Raw genomic sequence first — 20999 nt, 5'->3', positions numbered from 1 at the left:
TCTATAATATTTTTAATGGCTTGGAATTTGAGTATTTTGCTTTCTGAATCGTTTTCCATGTAAGATAAACAATGGAAATGAAAATAAAAATGCTTTTATTCAGCTTTTGTGGAGTACAGACACTGAAAAAATAAGTCGTGTGATTACCTGCAATCCACAAAACTACACAACCACAACCCATATTAGTATTAAGTGTTTGAAGTACATTTTTTCACAGATTAAATTCAACGTTGTGTCATATATGACGATGATTTGATCTTACAGTGTTTATCACAAATATTCCCAGCTTTGTGACTTTTTATTCAATTGAAAACAGCAGACAGTACAGTACTTATGTGATGGAGAAATAATGCTCTTGAGTCTGTTAGGTCTCTTATCACATTTTTCTTTTACAATGTTAATTTTTCCCAAAAATACTTAAATGAGCAGAAGCCTATACCACCAGTCCTGACAGGGATAAAGTACCGTGTATACAATGACTGCTTTCCCTGCATCAATCTTTGCCCACCACCATCAGTACAAATGTTAAAATTCCAGTTAATCAATCTATACAACAATGAGAAATTAATGAAAATATTTTAGAAGTCCAATTTATAATGCAAAGAGATTAAATGTCTGACTTCTGTACCAGTGTAGTTGTGGAAATTCTTTGATCCATGACTAATAACTCAGGAGTCGATAGCAGTTACTCTGTTTGGCTGCAAATATGTAAATATGCACCACTAATATACAAATGACAGGGGACTTAAGGCAGGTTCTTCATTTTTTAAAATATATTAACCTTTATATTTAGTACCGCTGGTTTCTACCTTTATTATATCAGTAATACCTGTTGGTCTCTAGGCTCAATATTAAATGTAATGGCACTGACATGTGTAGTGTGGTGTTTGCAGTGTAATTGTGCTTAAAGGCAACAGGAGCTATTCAATACCTAATGCAAAGTGGTCAATAGCCATCCACAGCTCAAATTTGGTGGTTAATCTGGCCTTGGTCACAAAGGTGGAAACTACAACATCCTACCGTTCATGCAGTATTTGACCATTATTGAGGTCATATAGAGGTAATGTTCTGGTGAACATTTCCGTGTAAAATCAGAGATACTTTTTGAAGCAGAGAACATAGTTGGGTGTGTTATTTCCTATTTGATTCTAAATGGAAGAGAAGACAGACTCATGAGAAAAAAAGGAAATTACTTAGTGCACATGACAAGTCTTCTCTTGTTCACTGACCCTTTGTATGGCTCTTGTCAACTTCCTGAAGCTGAAGGGATGTGATTTCAAATGTAGCATTGTATACTATTTTATCAAAAATGAAATATTTGCAGTGACAGGAGTGAATCTAATTTGGTACTTCCGTCCTTTTTTTTTTAAGTGTTAATTGAGTAACATGTAACTCCAAGTTAGAAAAATCAGTTGATCCATCAGTGCATCATAGTTCAGTTCATCTAAATATCAGACAAAAGGATTTTTTTTGAGAATTACTTAAATGCTAAAAAACACATGTACAGAACATCTGAACCAACATGTTTCACTTTAACAGAGACAAAAACATCTGGCTCCTGCCGTCTAACAGTTTAGACAAAAACCTTCATTCACTGTTCTGTCGAAGCTCAACAGTTGTTCATGATGTTCTGAACCACCTTAGATGGTTAAACTCATTAACTGCCAGAGAAAGAATAACTACTGGTGGTGTTTAGTTATCTTCTTGGCGTGCTCCAACACTGAGTCATATCGCAGAGTTTTGGATGCCCAGGAAGATGGAATTCCCTCAAATCCAATCTGGGGGAATTAAAATGAAACATTTTATGAATCATCAGACATACAAAACAATGATTATTCAGAATAAATGGACAGCTGGGTAGATACACTATCATGAGTAGTGAGAGCTATCATGGTTGAACAAAAGAGCACCATTTACATGAAGTTCCTGACTTACTGAAGAAGTGTTTAATGAATGAAGGATTGGCAGACAGTCGTACCTGAGCACCAAGACAGGCCCCGATGAAGGATCCTCTGCTACAGGTGCATCCCCCACAGCTCATGGTGTCTCTGACAGCCTGCTCGTACTGCTTGGCTGTCAGGACTCCGTGCAGCGCTGCTTGGAACGCACCTGGCAAACCTGAAAGAACATAAACACCGGAAGTGAACGACACGTCGGCATTTTAACTTAACGTCACATAATTTGTTGAGTCATTGAAAACTACCTGTTACTGTTCTTTGCTTACTAAAAGAGCGACACAGAGAAGATAGAGGTTACTGGGAGTTTTGAAAAGATACCTCATGTGTTTGGAAACACAGTGGGGATTAGCTCTTTGGGAGTCTTGGATAAATTCTCCTTCACCTGAAGAATGTGCCCTGAAATCAGAAAAGAATTTGATCCACTGATCAGTCAAACATATAGATGAAAAGTCTTATAAAACACACATCTTTTTGTTCATTTATCCTCACATTGAAAGTTCTGCTCAAATTATTACAAACATAGTAACTATTTGGTATCTTTAACTCTTAATTAGAAACCATTTCTGGCACAAAAAGAGGAAGACTAAATAGACCCTTTAATCCCATGATTCAACCTCGTGACTTTGCTGTAGTGAAGCAACAATGCTGCAGGCTTCACATACCAATGACCGCTTTGTCCAGATCCTGTGGCTGCTTTCTGTTCGGGTCATTAAGCTGATGGAGCACTGTGTCCAAGGCTTTTGGATCAGAACCATTCAGGATGAAATGCTCCAGGAACCTGGGAGAAATAATTCCATGTACAATCTATTATTTTAATTTAATCTCAGTTTGGCACCCAAATAGAATTCATGCTGGGTTTCTTTCTCTACAAAAAGTTTAATGAATAAATTAATTAATCTAACCCATCTCTGTGTAAGCAGATCCCTTATTTATATATATTATATTTCACTTCATACATTTTTTAAGTATTTCTGCATTTGTAACTTCATTCTGGTAGCAGACAGTAGAGAGGTGACAGGAAGTGAGTGGAGATGGAGAGGATGCTACAAAATTAATGAAAACTAACCAAAACTGTCAGTATTAAAACAGCCGGTGTGCCTTGCAATTAAAAGAATCATGATTTTCTTCTCATTTAATAGTTCAACTCTCAGATTCAGTGGTACTGTCATCAGTAACAGTAAGTGGAAATACTAAAGTTTGAGTGGTCTGATGTACTGACCTTGCAGCTGCCAGAGTCTCTGCCACACATGCATCGTTGTTCTGGGTGACACGGACAGCCTGCTCAACCTTCTCCAGCATGTCTGGCTTTCCTGCGTAAAAAGCCACTACTGGAGCCAGTTTGGTTATTCCATCAATCTGACAGTCGTTCTCACAGCCTGTAGAAACCAAGACACATTAGTTAGTTTTGTTTCTCTTGATAATGTCATAGTTATCATAACTGGGATTGAACAGCGGAGCTTCACCTGTCTCCTCTTTGCCCGCATCCACGTTCTTCAGGAAGTTCTTCAAACTCCCATGTCTCCATGGTCCCTCAATAGGCAGCTGAGGTCTGGGTCCTAGCACACACAGAAAAGACTTGTCGGCTGTTCCTCGTCAAAAACATAAAAGATCTTTATCCACTTCTACCGGATAGTTTTCTTACCTCCTCTCTCTCTGTAAGGATCATTGATAGGTGTATCATACTCTGATCCAGGCCCAAAGAATTTCAGTGTGCGCTGCTTCAGATCATCAACATTTAGACCTGGGCAGATAGACCAAACAGCTTAGACAACGACAAACTTAACCTGGAAAGTCACCAGGTTTAGGCTGCTTCTTACTGTCTCTGATGGAAATATAAGATGATGTGTTATATCTCATCTAATACTTTCCTTTCATATGTAAATGCCTCTACTTCACGATATGGTGAAGTAACAATAATAAGTTCATACTGTGCCACAGGAGACACTTACATACCGTGTTAAAAGCTTGAGTAGAAAAGTCTGCAATATAAATATAATTTTCAACATATATTTTTTAATGAAATGTTTAGTAATCCATTCTTTTAATTGTTCTCTTGCAGGTGTAATTGTTGGATAACTCAGGGGAAGTGAGGATGTGTGGGCTACATGTCCACAGCAGATGTAGAGCTCATCACATGGCTACAGAGCCATCTGTAAGTGTCACGTGTCTAATTATAGTGTCAATTATGATGGAAACCACAATCAACAACCACTGTTTTATCAAATGGCACGCTGGGTTTGCACATGGGTGTTTGTCTTAACTAACACACTGAACAGTTTCATGAGTTATAAATGTAAATGCCCACCTCCACATTCGGACAAGGACTCCAGCAAGACATATGCCTGGTCTCCGTAGCAGCTCTGCTGGCCCGTCTGCCTCCTGTAGAACGGGTTGGCCGACTCTGTGCGAAATTCAGGGTTTGGATCCTGAGCCAGAATCCCCTGCAGCTTCTGGAGGTCATACACCCAGTGAAGGGGCTGCGCTGTTGGGGGCGAGTCATCAGGTCATATTAAATCTGATCAGGACTTAAGAGATCTTCTAGCTTTGTAATTAAAATGACAGATTATTAAAATTAAACATGATTTGTAGTAAAAGTTGTCTTTACAGGTAAAGACTCAGATAATAGCAGATAGGTAGAACCTTGTAGAAGTTACCCTTGTAAAAAATTACACCTTTATAGCTTTATATTTATTATAAACAAGAAGTGGGTCAAGGAAACTCATTTCCATCTCAGTGTTTACTACTGGCTAGACAATGTGCAACATAACCCTACAGACAGACTTTTCTTATTATTACCTGCTGCATCTGCAACTGCTGATCCCACAATGGCTCCTATCGCTCTGTTGGCCAGAGCTGCAGCCATCTGTAAAACAGTATTATTGGATTTTAGAAGGTAGTTATATTTGAGGATGAGATTTAATGATTATTGTCATGTTTACAGTTCACTGGCTGGAATGACAGCCGACCTAGTTAATATAAATTGGTCATATAATTCCTCATTAGTAACTGACTGTGGAGGCAGCTTGTTTTATCTGCACTCTATTGCTTTTCCTTAAATAGAGTAACAACCAGAGAGCTTAAAGGCTGAAAGCTTAGAGGAACAAAGACTGTAGAGATGAAACATGTTAGCAGGTTGGTGTTTCCGTCGAGCATTAATCTGACGAGTAGTGAATGTGACAGTTTCAGTTTCAATAACGTTAATGACCCTCCAATTACGCGTACAGTAGTGGTACTTAGCTACTTTTAAACATTGTAAGTTAGGCTAATATCAGACCGATACGTAGTCCGAGCAGCTAGTTTAGGCTAACATTGAGAAGTCTTACCTTAGACTCCGTTTATGTATCCACAGGTCGTATTGTAGTTTGTTTCAACAATAGGTTACAACACTCAGCACCTCCTGATTTCACTCAATACATAATACAATACATGGCGATATGTTATGAAAAGATGCAGCTCTTTAGCACCGCCCACAGGGAAGCAACAGTATAACCCCGCCCCCCTCCGGTCCGCGATATATTTTTGCCTAGGATGGCGAAGACATGACCCGCCCTACTCTGCCTCTGATTGGCTTATCCTAATACTCCTACTCTAACCCTAACCAATATCGTACTTCATGCATAAACCTAACCAATCTAACCAACGAAAGCAACGAGTGCTAGCCAATCAGAGGCAGAGTAGGGCGGGTCATGATTTCGCCATCCTAGGAAAAAAAATTGGCCTCGGTCCAATATATTACATGTGCCATTGTCAGAGCTGTTATGTAAGATGGACATGCCCACAAACTTTATTCCCTTTCATTATAACCATGTAACATGCATATATTAAAAATACATGTATTCAAAATAGGCATAGTTAAAGATAGACTAAACTACACATAAAAAGTACCTAAAATACAGACAAATTGACTAGGTAGGCCTAGTCTGTAAAGCTAATTAATGTAAAGTAAACCCTAATATAGGCCTATCAATTTTCAGTAGACCTTTAAAATTTTATTAAAGTTCCCATTTCAGCATTTATTTGGAATGGCTCAAAGCCACAGCAAAGCTCGTTTGAGAGTTAGGTGACAGTGTGGATCTACTGGTGAGTACAGAGCGTCATCTACCGAGCGGTAACTGCTGCAGACATGATTGAACTAAATTGAAAGTTCCCTCATTTGGACAAACCATTAGGCTCTCCACCAATTGTATAATACACATTGTACCAATGTAAACAGATTCATGGTTGCAAAAGCATGAATTACTTTATTAATTCATAGGATGACAAAGAACTGACCTCCAAGGAATAAAGGGCCATTTCCATTTTTGAAGAAAAAATTTGTCACAGTACGTTGGACTAAACGAGTATGTTCAGTGAGGCCTTCCAGAGAACACTTGAGGAAAAGCGATTCAAAAATGTATCGAGGAATTGAAGGAAATTTTTAAAATATTATAGTTTACTGTTTATAAGTCACCTTACCTACACTTTACCTCTATCCTCCCATTTACTACCTTAGCTATTTCCATTAAATCATTTGTACAGCAGAATAACATTGAATGCAGAAATTCATGTTTATGGCAGTTAATGGAAGATGAGAATGAAAGCAGACCTGAATTTTCTAGATAGATGTAATGGGAAGTCATGACCTACTGAGAGCACAATAATCAGTAAGTATGTGTGTCGTTTGTTAAACCTGGAAAAAAGTGAGTAATACTATGAATTTGATATTCCCTGCAGCCTCAGTGTTCTGTACATTGAAGGATAGATCCACAAGGAATAGACCTTTTTTCACAGCAGACATTTTGGCTCGTCGTAGTAGGAAAAGCACAGGTGTTACTAATAACATTAACGATGGCTCTGCTCTTATCAAATGTCTCAGTAAGTCATGGTAATTTGACAGTGAGCCAGCATGTACATCACCAGGACCCTGAAACCGAAGCAGCTAAATGGAATTCAGTCATTATTAATTTTACTATTTACACCTGTGCTTTTCCTTCTGTGACATGCCAAAATGTCTGCTGTGAAAAATGCCTATAGCAGAAAACTTTTGCTGCTCTTCCCTCAATGGGCCCTTTTCTCAGCAGACATTTAACTTGTCAAAAGCACAGCTGTAAATAATAATATTAACGATGGCTCCGTCCTATTAATTCTCCCCGTGAGCCGTGTCAGTGAGTGAGCATGCACAATAACAGAGCCCTAGAACTGGTTCACCTAAATGTACTGCAGCCATCATTAATGTCTGTTGAAAAGGGTATAGGTCATACCTCTGGCCCCGCTTCAATCAGTGATGTCACAGCATGTGTTTCCCGTCATCATCAAAGTTAAAACACCTGCTGTGACCTCTCTAATTGGGATATGGCCAAAAGTATGACATCCTTTAAATTGTCAGGCCCTAGAGAGCAGCAGAGCAGGCGCTTTCTGCTCTACGTGATTCAGAGTAGATTTAAATGTGAATAACACAGAGATGCAGTAGCTGATTGATGTAAAAGCACATTCAGGCTGTAAGCAGTTTGAGTAAAATCAAAAGTATGCATTGATGAGATACTCTGTCCGAACTGAACTGAATGAAATACTTCCTAATCTATTAATAAATTCACCTGTGATGAATTCTTTTGTGGTGTAAATGTTTATATAGAAACTGTTATGGAAGACCTAATGTCACCTCATGATGTGGAAATGAAACCCACTTGCCTGTGACTCATTTTCTAAAATGTTTACAGTTACAGTGAGCAACAGCTCAGCTTGATTCTCCATAATCACTGACACCACACATTACTGATATACTGTATTACAGCTTACTCCACTCCATCAGCAACACCACACACTCACACATTCATACAAATGGTGCACCTTTCAACCCTTCCCCTTAGACTAAATCTTTAATACTGTAAGCTTGCATGTCTTGCTACTGAAAAGAGGGGTGTGACGTGTGTGTGTGTGTGTGTATGTGTGTGTGTGTGTGTGTGTGTGTGTGTGTGTGTGTGTGTGTGTGTGAGTGTGTGTGTGTGTTGGGGGGTCAGACAGAGTATTATGATACCACGTATTTATTTATAGCTTACCTCTTCCCTTTCAATTTGTAAAGTAATATCGCAGATGATTATCTCAGGCATGCGTGTACACATTGCACAGGACACACGTGTACCATCTGCACAAGTGGAGCAGACTCAAAAAGATCGGACAAAATGAGCACACGGTCACCATGCAAAAATATAAAAAAAATTTCTTGAGTCAGAGCTAAGTGACACCTATGTAAATCTACTGAGTCCTAAGCAGGTGCACCACCCTTTCCTCTCCTCTCCTCCATGTCCCAGAGTGACCCAGTGCCACATTCTAGCGCTGCACCGGTGCCAGTAGCAGCAAATTAGACACCAGCACCCCCTCCTGATATGTACTTCTCTGTCCCACATCCATTATTTTTAGCTGGGATCCATCTACACTTAATATGGGAAAAGAGTCCCTCATATTCGCAACCACATCTAAATCCATCATATCACTCTTTCTTCGTTTGGGGCTCAGACTTTCAAAGCCCCCGACTCACACACACACACACACACACACACACATCCTGTCCTTCTTTATCTCTTTATTCCTCGCTCATGCACCATCTCCCTCCACCTCCATCACTGGTCTTCCTCTGCTCTCAGCCTCGATAGAGACAGAGAGCAGGTTGGTCCTCATTTCATCTCTCCACCCACTTTGACATGTCTGTAACACACACTCAAATGGGTGCATGCACATACACACACACACATATACACACCTACACACAAAGCTGTCACCCCAGCAACCGCACTGGCCCCCCATACTCGATTACACCCCACATAGATGTCACACACTCACACCTATGTCAAACTTAGCCCAACCCCTCTTGCACCCTGTGCCCCACTGCCAGTTGCCCATGTGGAGTTTTTAATAAGGTGGATTCAGGAGTTGGTCTTGCTCTCTTCTGGGTGACGCGGATTGGAAGGGATTCTTCACACTTTCATCAAACTTTTTTCTTTTATTTTTACTCATCTTCGTTTACTTTCTGAAACTGAAAATACATCCACAGTCTCATAGAGAGGAGCCATGAAGTGGACCTGGGTGCTTGTGGCAGTCCTGCTGTCCTTTGCAGGGATATCATTGGGCAAGGAGAGCTTGGACTTCCCTATGTATGATGGCAAGGACCGCGTCCACGACCTCCACGCCAAGAACTATAAGTCTGTGATGAAGAAGTATGATATTATGGTGGTGTACTACCATGACCATCCCGGATCAAGCCGCGTCGCCCAGAAACAGTTTGAGATTGAGGAACTGGCCCTTGAGGTGGGTTGAGATGGGAACTATGGATAGAATAAGGAGGATAGCATACTGATAAGGAAGCAGCACAGCTAGTAGACCTACTGGATTCATAATGTACAGCACACAGAAATATCACATTGCTTTGATATTCTAGGATGCTATTAAGAGTTTGGTTTGAGGATCTAGCAGAGTTTGTGTTTTGATATTGTTGAATTCAATTTAGGTGAGACAGAGCGGTGTTGAGAGAGGAACTTTAATTATATATATAAGCTTAAGATGTAAATCAAATATTTAAAAACAGTAAAGGAAGGAAAGTTGGAAGAATGTAGAAAGAGAAAGTAAAAACAGACGTATATTTTTTTGAAAGATTTGAAATGTGTTAAACGTGAAATTGAACACAGGGGGAGTTATCATGAGAAAGCGATGCTGCGAGGTGGAAAATAGCTTCTCTGGACTCAGAAATGCTGATAGGTGAAGTCACAAGTCTGCGGTGTGTCATCAGTGTCGTCCACCCGAGGCAAAGAGCTGAGCTGTGAGGACCCAGGATATCATTTATTCTGGCAAAGGCTGAGCTGGTGTATAATATATGGAAGTGTATGTGTGTGTGTGGGATCTGATGCACTGAAAACACCTCCATATGCCTGTCACACCATGATACTCTGAGGTTTCACCACATTCCTCACAGAGACACATGACGTCATCACTCAGCACAAAGCTTCAGTGTCAAACAGCGATTTACCAAGAAAATATCTGTATATCAAATGCTGCAAACTGCCAAAGCACGTTTTCCAGGAGAAACTTAATTTTTCATTTTGTGTTCTTGCCAATTAAAGTTAATTACACATTTATAGTCGCCCAGATATCCTGCAGTCATTTTAAACTGGACCAAAAACAGAACACAAAATGAAAGTTACAGCTGATGGAGAGCAGACATGAAATCTTAGACATCGCACACAATATGGACCTAACTGGTTCTCAAATGATATTTTAGACAGACACTTGATATCATTTGAAGAAATACTGGATACTAATGTCTGCAGTGAAAGTTGCAGTTCTATAAAAAAAGTGATAGGGGTGATGATTGGTCTATGGAATAAATACACTGGATCATGTGTTAACCATATTATATGGCATTTAATGTTGACACTGCACAGTTTAGAGTTAACACCTTACACACTTGTTTGGAACATTATTATATTTTGAGGAGAGCTGTTGGTGGCTCCTTTAAGAACTTACACACTAAACAGCAGAAAAAAACAGTCTTGGCAATTGCAACCAAATTGAGAATCAGTGAATGGGATGACACTGAGGACCAACAGTCCCTATGAGACATTCAAGTACTTTCTCTGCCTCATTATTTACAGCTGTTATCATATAACTTCACTTTACATATGCACATACAAATCCAGTTTAAGTAAAACTGAATGATGCCTTCAAGATCTGTTTTTTTATTATTATATTAACGTGGCAGAAATTTTGTGCAAGAATTTTCATACAACACCTAGATCCACCAATCAACAAATAATGGGTCTATCTTGTCATCAAATAAATGAAGGGAGATGATGGGGGACAAAAATAATAGTAATATAATAATAGAAAGGAAAACATTAATAACCAGACAGACAGAGAGGCTGCTCTCCTTAGCGTATCACATCGTCTCGACGGCCTCTGGTGTCTCTGTATGAGGCGTTAAGGCTCACTGTCGGGGCTGCAGGCCAGCTCTGGAGGTTCTGGCTCCAGTTGTGCCGGCTCAGCTCTGCACTGTGATTGGCACTTGCAGTACTGTACTTGTCAGCGGATCCCAGAGCGCTGAGCATCACCGCCACCTCGCCAAAATAGTCCCTGGGCTGGTGTGGCTCTGGCGCTATATTTATCCCGAGCTGCTTTTGTGGTGTGTTGAGCTCCCTGAAGGCTTGTGTTTCTCCTTATGAATGCATTATGATTTACATTTAATAAGGTTTATTATTAGTAACATACAACAGCAAAGGCTCACAATGTCAGAGGTTGAGGAGGAATGCTCCTGGGGTCAGTAAAAGTCAAAAAAGTTACTGACTTGGTGTGAGGGAGGAAATCAAAATCTCTGTTTTATCCCTCAGTCATAGGAAATTAACTGTTAAGATGGCATACCTCTGTGTTGTTTAGGAATGTACTTTAGACCTAATACTCGATAATTTTGTCACTTTTCTATTTAGATTAGAGGATAATGTGAGGCTAAATGCACTGACCTGTTGAACTTCTCACTGTCTATTAAAACAGACATAGATTAGTACATAAAGATCTATATATTTCCTCCTTAAACACTTGGGATATCAAAATGGGAAAATAATTTGGATCCACACCAGTAATAACTATCTCATTATTATGGTGAAAAATTGAATTTTTATCAAATGTTGTTTGGTATATGTATAGTTCAGTGAACAGGCACAAAATTATAGTATTTAAAAATGAAATAGTGTATAGCGGCAGGTCATTATGCATGTTGTGTAGTTGAAAAACATGCAGATGTCAAGCTGTGAAATGCCATCCCACATACAGAGGCTGTTGGTTTTACTTTACATGTAGTTTGGGAGGTTCAGTTACCCTTAAAAGATGATATCAGCCATATTACTGCACATATACATTCAGAACATCAATGCCCAAAAACAACTTTGCAGCAGATATAAAGCTATGAAATCTGAAGATTGTTACAGATTACTTGTCAGAGATAATGTATTTTCATATGATACGTTTAAATCAAGATAAACATCTAACTTCTAGTTGATCTATGCAAATACACATTTATCTCTAAGGAATACCTGCAGAAAATGCCCTTGTTAAATTGAAAATGTTGAATGGAAAAAAAACAGATTTGTTATTAATATAGTAATTTATTAGTTCTATTTAAGTAGTTCCAGGAAAATGGAAAGTAATTTTAAAAGTAGATTGCAATCGATCCTCAAATGTATCCTTCAGTTATTTGCACATGAAGCCTTACTCGCCTTAATCATTTGCCCTTCAAATGGTTATTTTAGCCTACTTAAATACCAAAAGGGTGGAGTCTGCAACAAAATGTACCAATGACTCACCAAAAAAGCTAAAGTTACCACAGCAAAACATTTAATTTGCATTTATAAATCATACATTATTTAAATTGTGTATAGCTTTACGATATATATTACTTAAAAGATATTATTTTTCATACTTTGCAACTTAACTGCTGCTAAGCTGCGATTTCTGAATCGCTCCACTGTGCCCCACCCTTCTGCAATTTCAAGTTAAAAGAAATGTTCAGAATTATCTGCACAACAAACTGCAAGACAGTCTGGTTAGTCACACTATTTATGCCAGTAAAAGCAGCTGCTCAAGATCTCTGCCACCAGTGTGTATGTGTGTGTGTGTGTGTGCGTACTTTTTATCCTCCAAATACACTGAGACAACCCTCAAACTACTTCCTCAGTGCAGTCGGCCTGTGAATGTGGAATCGCCATTGGTGAAACTAACTGTCAGTCATGAGGTTCAAGTTTCATACAGATTTAGAAAGTGCATAAGCAGCGCTCTGAAAAGCAGGCTTTTATGGTAATGAAACCACGGAGTGAGACAACTTTGTGAAAAAGGTGTAAATGACAGTGTTGAATGCTTTCAAATGCATAAGATATGGACACGAACGTTAAGCACACTCACACAGGCATGTGTTTCCCATGTTTTATATACTAAACTGTCAGGATTATGTCTTCAGTGCTGTGACAGTGTCTTTGTTTCACAGCTTGCAGCCCAGGTCCTGGATGAGTTTGATGATGAGGAAATTGGAGTCGGCCTCCTTGATGCAAAGCAAGATAAGGCTGTTGCAAAGAAATTAGGTAAACACTCAATGAAATAAACACAGCTGCAGAGTTTTGGTCAATATGCAAAATGAGACTCACCGGTATCACTATCTCAGCCTCTTGACTATTAATCTGTCGTGTGTAATAATTTAAACTAACCTGTTTACTTTCATATTCTTACGCATGATAAATATAAAAGATATGGCAAGGATGAGGCCAATTAAAATGTCAGACATTTGGTCCGGTCGAAACTTTAGGTTAAACACTTATTATGTTCTTTTTCCCCTCAGGCCTTGAGGAGTCCGACAGCATCTACATCTTCACACCAGATGAAGTCATAGAGTATGATGGAGAGCTTGCAGCAGACACTCTTGTGGAGTTCATCTATGATGTTCGTGAGGATATAATCTCCCAGTTAATAGCTCCCAGTTTTTAGCAAAAAAAAGAGTGTCTAAATACAAATTTGAGTTCTTTTCATGTAACCCACATGACCTTACTCTGGATTCTTCTTTTCTATCTCACCTATCTCTACTGTCTCCTACCCTCTCCACCACGGCCCCTTATTTCCTTCATAGGTTCTTGAAGACCCAGTGGAAATTATTGACAATAGTAGGGAACTGAAAGGCTTTAAAAACATCGACGAGGAGATCAAATTGGTGGGCTACTTTAAGAGTCACAAGTCAGAACGTAAGAATCTGCACTGTGATAGCATGATAACTTGTTTCAATCTTTTTGCTTACAGTTGATTTTCAATATAATTGCTGCATATCAGGCAAATGTAACCATGATCCGGCTCAGGCTGCTTGATTTAATGTTGATTTTGTGCAGACTGATTTTATTTTAAAATGGTTTTCAAGTGAGCATACAAAGAGTTACATTAATGCTGAGAGCAACAAGTCTACATTCTTAGATATTTCATACAGGGGCCGATCTACTGAAACAACTTGATGGATGCCTATAAAATTTCAGATTTTGAGGCTTTTGCCGACGCTGCTGAAGAGTTCCATCCTCACATCCTGTTCTTTGCCACCTTCAATCCCAAGGTGAGTAATTATGGTTTATTTATGGTTAAGTAAATCAGACACACTTAAAAATCATAAATACATACAGCATAGTAAAACTGAACAATAATATGTGCAAGGGACGAAGGAAACATCATGTACTCAAGACTGAACAACCTCAAATATAGGAAAAACTAAAAACCAAACTAAATCCAAAACACAAAAAATAAGTGTAAACTGTATACATGTGTGTGTGGTGAACATATCATTGTGTTTATATATATAAATGTACATGTACACATATACAATAGCATTTAGCTAAAAGCACCAATGTACCAGTCTGTCTATGTAGGTGCAGGAACTGAATGACCTCTGACCTAAAGGCATAAGGATGTCAATGAGACATAAACAGGACTAAAAACCTGTGCCTTCCTCCATAGCCATGGGAGGAAAATGGACAATTTTGGAAATTAACAACTTTGTTTCTCTTTTCACATACAATCAGACTGCCCCAAACTGGATGGGCCACCCTCCCTTCTGCTAGCTCACTATCTCTTAAGTCATAAATTTTAGTAGAGGCTGCATTCCTTTGAGTCCCTCACTCTCCTCCACTCTTTTTTTAGTGCACAATAAGTGTCTGAATTAGTCATAAAATGGTACTAAATGCGTAAACTCCGTAAAAGTTCATTTGATATTATGGAAATTCAAACTCTGTTTCAAAAATGTGTTAATCATATGTCATACATATTATTGCATGTGATTTATTTTACATTAACCAGTGTGGTGTTATTCCTACACATGGCTCAAAAAAAATATCTTAGTCTTTTTTTTAAAAAAGCAATGGGCCATGAATCGAGCCTTGAGGTACCCCAGGGAGATGCTCAGACCTTTGAAAAGTAGTCATTTTCAAGATTGATTGCTCATTCTTATATAAGGGTTAGAAGTACAGTTTGTAGATCAGTTTTTCTAGATAAGAAATTCTGAAAAAAAACTGATCTACACATTGTCTAGTTCTGGAGGCTGAACATTCAAAACAAATTGATGTGTCTGTTAAAAGTTTTATCACTCTTTCTCTTTATTGAATTAAAACACACACAATACATATAGTATCTACATGACCACGTTTTTATTGCTGTACTGTATATCTTCCTCAGTAAAAATTTCCTGACATGCTCTGGTAGGTTACTGGTTAAGATTCATGCATGCCACATAATCACAATGTCTGCAGTTCAATTCCATGTTGCATTCCATCCATGATGGATGATGATTGGATTTTGAAAAATATGAAGAAATTGATTTTTTGTCATCTTTGGGGCATATATTGTTAAACAGGTGCACAGTGTGACCAGGGATGTGATCTAAAATGGTTAAAAAGGCATTTTTCATTTCATTTCAATTTAACCATCATCACACCATATCATATGATTCTCTGGTGTTTTATTCTTGGTCCAATCCTTTTGATCCTGTGTTACAGGTTGCTAAGGCTCTGGACCTGAAGCCTAATGAGGTGGACTTCTATGAATCCTTCTGTGACGATCCAGTGGCCATCCCTGGAAAACCTTACACTGAGGAGGAGCTGGTGAAGTTCATTGAAGATAATGACAGGTGAGTCCCGTTTGTGCTAAAATGATCTCATGAGGGAAAAGCTTAAAGTCCCCCTCCAGTCAAAAACATGTTTTTCCTCTTGTTACTTCAGTTGGATGTCTGAGCTTCACTTTGCAGAATGATGTATGTGCAGTTTGAGACTAGAAGGCTGTTTTCACATTCATCTGCTGAAAGAGGAAAGTTTCTCTGTGCTCACCTTAAATCTGAGTTTAAGACAAAACCTATGAGCATGATATTTGACATTCCAACTAGTTTTGAGCCAATCAAGGGCCAGTATACAACTGGCATGATGTGAAAACCTGAATCCTACAGTGAAGTAGAAGACATCTTGTGTCCAGCAGTTAAACTTCTGAAATGAAAAATATTTGCATATTCATAGATTCTGGATTTTTCCATGAGGGTGAAGGAGTAGAGTATAGAGTTAGAGTCATAGCGTTTTTCACAAGGTAACTGAACATTTTCATGTAAAAAAACATGTCAGAGAGAATTTATTATTCCAAGCAGAGGATATTTATGTCCTAAAACATGTCTGGAAGGTCTCTTTAACCTTCCAGAATGAAAAGCAAAATGCATATAATATAATTCCTCTTTGTTTTTGAAGACCAACCCTGAGGAAGCTGCAACCACACAATATGTATGAGATCTGGGTAAGAACTTTAACTTTAAACACAACATCATGGATGACTGCAGATTAAGTTTTCCCATGTGTGTTCATTTTGTCTTTAATGTTTCCACAGGATGACGATGTTGATGGTGAACACATTGTTGCTTTTGCAGAGGAGTCTGACCTAGGTAAAGGAACCCTACATTAAATGTAAATATGGACATGAGGAGCCCCTACTAATATGACTAATCAACATCTGCAAATCTAGAATAAATCAGTAATAAAGAATCAGCAAATATAACATTCACCTCTACCGCCCCGTTAAAGCAAATTACAATTGTTTGGTTTTATTTTCAATGTGGTCTTTGTCTCCGCTCTTCAGATGGCTTTGAGTTCCTGGAGATCCTGAAGCAAGTTGCAGAGGATAACACACACAACCCTGACCTCAGCATCGTCTGGATTGACCCTGATGACTTCCCCCTGGTAAGAATATGACCACAGTGCAATATGCAGAAACCAGAGCGATTGCTTTGGAGAGGTTAAACTGACAATCAACTGAGAACTAAGATTTAATGATGAAGATGAGAAAGTTTATAAAGCACAATAAAACATATTTTTCACAAAATTCATGTTCATTTTCCCTGCAGCTCCTGCCACACTGGGAGAAGACTTTTGGAATTGACCTGTCCCACCCTCAGATTGGTGTTGTTGATGCTGACGATGTGAGTTATATTCTTGGTACTTTATTAATAGATGGTTCATGCATTTGTGTGTTTTGCTGCACTCTGTTGTACATATGTACCATGGGCTGGATTTCCAAATGGTTACCCCTAGCAGGTTAATTCAGCCCTGTATATGTCATTGAGTATGTGGGTACGTCAACGCTGTATCTACATGTTTGTTTTTAGCCCGCTGAATCGACCTCAAAAGCTACAACCCTTCTCAAAAACTGTCTCTTTAAAGGTACCTGGTGGAGTTTTTTTGTACAACAAAAGTTTACATTCAGTGTTTCTCACCAAAGCAAATTGTGTTTATCCTTGACGTCTAACAACATGTTGACTGCATTTCCTTCCTCATAAAACATTTGCAAAGCCAGTTTTTTACATTTCAAACCGCACTATGCTTTGCCAGCTTGCAAAACATATAATGCTTTTGCGGGCAGTGAAGAAGAAGCACCTTTAAGGCAGAAAATCTACAGCTGAGCTGGTTGGTTTTATATGTTCTTCCTCGCTCTGCAGGCTGACAGCGTGTGGATGGACATGGAAGATGGCGAAGACTTGCCAACCGTAGACGAGCTGGAGGACTGGATTGAAGATGTTCTGTCAGGTGAAATCGATCCCGATGATGATGATGATGATGATGATGACGATGATGATGACGACGATGACGACGACGATGACGACGACGACGATGATGACGACGACGATGATGATGATGACGATGATGACGATGATGATGACGACGATGATGACGACGACGATGATGACGATGATGATGATGATGACGACGATGATGATGACGACGATGATTTCTAAATCATTGAGTCATAATTTACTATAAGTCTGACCAATGCAGTTTCAAGAGTCAACATCATTAACCGTGTCAAATCATCCTCTTTTGTAACTAGTTCTTACGTTGAATTCGTCAGTTCATTTTGATATCTCATCTTTTCATCATCCTCACGCTGCATCTCGCCAGAACAATATTCCATTTCTCGTTTATCCCTCTCCCCCGACTTATTCACTAATCCTCCATGTAACAAAGTACGTTCTAAGATCCCACAGTGACTCTATTCCCACATGTAACACTGTCTGGTACAATAAAAAAAAGAAATTATTTCAAAACCTTGCCATCTACTGCTAGTGATTTTTATATTATGAGAGTTTTTATTTTCCAAAGTACTGGAGGGTTGTAATGTTGTATGCATTATGTCTGAGTCCATCTGTGAAGTCTGTTGCAGTTTAAATGTGTTTTCTTTATGTTCACTTATTTTCTTGTTTGCCCCAGTATCGAAACAACTGAAGTCAAATCCAAAGGTGCTAGCAGGTTTTTCTGATGGGTCTTAAGTATCACCAGCCTACTCTGTGAAATCAATGTAACGCTGTACACTGAAAGTGCTGTACATCATATGGATGTTTTCTACGATGATGAAATATAACAACAGCCATATTCTATTTTTGTAACAAGAGAATTTACTTACTGTAAAGTCTTAAATAAATGACAGCTTGGACATTATTTATTTTATTATTTATTTATTTCCCCACTGTCGTGTAGTAAAGGCTAAATGTGCTTCAGATCAGGACACACACAGTTCCAAAACTGTGTGTGCCCCGATCAATGTCTGACAGAGTTACACACTTAAAGCCAGTACGTGTTAGTCACTGCATTGGGTATATAAATCCCAGCTTTTATATGGAAAGTGGTGTCTGTGTCATTCAAGAATCCACACAGAGAGGGAGGGAAAGACGGGTCCCCACCCAAAAAGATTTACAGTATCACAAAGCAAAAAGGGAAGTAATTTAAAGGGCAGGTTCACAATTTTTCAAATCTGTCTTAAAACAATAGTCAGGTGCCCAAATGAACATTGAAATAGGTTTCTCTTCTGTTCATACTGACTATTAGAGGATCCCTTCATAATGCACTTACAATGTAATAGATGGGGGCCAAAATCCACAAGCCTCCTTCTGTGCACTTTATAAGTTTATCTGAAGCTAATATTAAGCTTCAGCCATCCAAATGAGTCAAATCAAGTAGATATCTTTCAACATTACAGTCTTTTTAGATCTAAAGTTCCTCTTTTTGTTACTATACTTCCACCACAGCTCAACAGAAAAACACTGTCTGAGGAAACACAAAGAGGGAATCTGAAGCTAAAAAGACTATAAATGTGACAGATATCCACTTGGTATGATTAACTCAGACTGCTGAAGCCTCAGATAAGCTTTTAAATGTGTTTTTGCACAAAATGACTGTGTGGACACTAGTGGCGTAGGCAGAAATTGTAATTTGGGTGGGCAAATACAAAAGTGGATGGGCCATCCACCATCCAAAACAAACAAATATACACAAACTGAAAAAACAGCAACCAGTTTACTTTGCAACATTCTGCATCAAAAAGGCAATAACAGCAAAACACCGCCTATCCAAAATGTTCAATCAATAGAGCATCAGTCTATAAAGGCTGTACACAATAGTACAGACAAACTGCAATCTCTTACAGCCCATCCCACCTAAAATAGGCTACAATATACAGCTGCCCAACAGCTCCGCAGCACACTGTTCATTAACAAGTTTACTGCACAAAGTGGCAACTAAACATGAATCCCCACAGCAGAGAAGGTGTTCCCTTAGACAGAAGTTGTACATGTAGCATATCCTTCATGCCTCCATTATAGCCTTAAGTCATTGTTGGCTCAGTACCGCTCAGTTCACAAATAACCAGCCTGCACATTTTACAGAAAACCGCATCCTTACACTCTATTCCAACCAAGAAAACTATCCATATCACTTTGATGAGAAGCATCTCAGTTTTCCATTCTTGACTGTGCAGGGAAACACCTACAAATTCGGCTGTGAATGTGGTTCACAAATTGCACATAAATTGGTGGGTGACCCCGCAATAGGCTGACAAGGACAAAAGCGCTATACCACCAGGGAGCAAGCGACCAGGCTGACCTCATTGTGGGCTGATGAGTCTGGTGGACTCAGTCAATGGAGCCAGTGGCGTTTCTTCTTCCTCAACTCTTACTTATTAAAAAATATACATTAAAAACTTTGTTTAGCCATTGTTGTAGTGTTAATGTTACATCACCTGAAAAACCAGTTAGCTAGTTGGCTAAAGGCAGCTCAGGAAGGTCTGCGTGTCAGACCCAGAGTAACCAATTACAGTCCGGGGACTTCCTACGACTTATTTCAACACTTTTAATCAGAAGACAAATTCAACACACACAACAAGTCAGCAATGAATCAAGTTTATATTTATTTATTTCCCTACATATGTTTTATATTTATTGTTACAAAATGTTTTTTGATCAAACTTGGCTGGGTGAACCAGTGCTGCCCAGGCCCATTACTGGCTCTTGGCCTGGTGGACACACTGGATTTTGGCCCCCATCACTTCTTTTAACAGCCAGTATGAACAGGAGGAATGATTACAGTGAGGAAAACCTCTTTTAATGTTCATATGGGCATCTGACTATTGTTTTAAGACAGACTTGAAAAATGGTGAACCTATCCTTTAATCATCAATTTGCACACAAATACCGGTCCTAAGGCAAAAAAGAACACACATGTGGTTTGAAATAGCAGCTGGTTCAGGTTGCGACATATTTTTAAAGCTTAGTGTTCTTCCTCAAGCAGTCTCATACTGTAGATGTGGACACATTTTCCCAATGAACTGTGCACATAAATCCCAACGTTTCTGTGGAAAATGGTGTACACATCTGTCAAGCATAAATACAGTCTTGTGTGTACGGAGTTGCTAACTAATGAGGTCATGGGTCTGTTTATCAGAAGACATCTCCACCAGCTGGAAGCCCTTAAGTTACAGTGGGAGAAGACACATTTTGCAAATTGTATTAAAGACACTTCCACCTTTGATAGGTTTGTGTTGTCTTTTTTTTAACCCTTAACATGGCCACCTGTAATTTCTGTCACTTTTAAAAGACATCTACACATTTCCAGATTTTAAGGGGTGGGCCTATGAGTATTATTTGTGACATCAAAACTAGTTTGCAAGTCGATTGTGGCCCAATATTCAACTTACTTTAAGTAG

The 20999-nt window shown here is 38.9% G+C and overlaps 2 protein-coding genes across 2 annotated transcripts; one reads left to right on the top strand and one right to left on the bottom strand.

The window, feature by feature from the left end:
* Positions 1-258: 258 nt before the first annotated feature.
* LOC137193734 (crystallin J1A-like) lies at positions 259-5437 on the bottom strand. Its single transcript, XM_067605085.1, has 10 exons — positions 5282-5437; positions 4755-4821; positions 4264-4440; positions 3601-3699; positions 3422-3514; positions 3178-3334; positions 2621-2736; positions 2277-2354; positions 1979-2118; positions 259-1778 (listed from the first exon to the last, which is right to left on the bottom strand). Exons 2-10 carry the CDS (start codon positions 4819-4821, stop codon positions 1680-1682), a joined length of 1026 nt encoding a protein of 341 aa, XP_067461186.1. The 5' UTR covers positions 5282-5437; the 3' UTR covers positions 259-1679.
* A 3368-nt stretch (positions 5438-8805) lies between these two features.
* On the top strand, positions 8806-18460 carry LOC137193732 (calsequestrin-1-like). Its single transcript, XM_067605083.1, has 11 exons — positions 8806-9239; positions 12958-13051; positions 13306-13406; positions 13591-13702; positions 13985-14058; positions 15491-15621; positions 16223-16268; positions 16359-16413; positions 16608-16708; positions 16873-16947; positions 17464-18460. The coding sequence occupies exons 1-11, from the start codon at positions 9003-9005 to the stop codon at positions 17758-17760; spliced, it is 1323 nt and encodes a 440-aa protein (XP_067461184.1). The 5' UTR covers positions 8806-9002; the 3' UTR covers positions 17761-18460.
* The last annotated feature ends 2539 nt before the right edge of the window (positions 18461-20999 follow it).

The sequence above is a fragment of the Thunnus thynnus genome, chromosome 12 (assembly GCF_963924715.1).
Source record: "Thunnus thynnus chromosome 12, fThuThy2.1, whole genome shotgun sequence".
NCBI lineage: Eukaryota > Metazoa > Chordata > Actinopteri > Scombriformes > Scombridae > Thunnus > Thunnus thynnus.
The sequence above is the reverse complement of the archived record's forward strand: the minus strand, read 5'-3'. Positions and strand labels throughout refer to the sequence as shown.

What these genes read in the sequence shown, in the direction of transcription:
- LOC137193732 (XM_067605083.1), top strand. Translation starts at nt 9,003, where the DNA reads ATGAAGTGGACCTGGGTGCTTGTGGCAGTCCTGCTGTCCTTTGCAGGG. An exon ending in TTGCCACCTTCAATCCCAAG is followed by an intron (nt 14,059 to 15,490) that starts GTGAGTAATTAT and finishes CCTGTGTTACAG; the next exon opens with GTTGCTAAGGCTCTGGACCT. An exon ending in TGCAGAGGAGTCTGACCTAG is followed by an intron (nt 16,414 to 16,607) that starts GTAAAGGAACCC and finishes TCCGCTCTTCAG; the next exon opens with ATGGCTTTGAGTTCCTGGAG.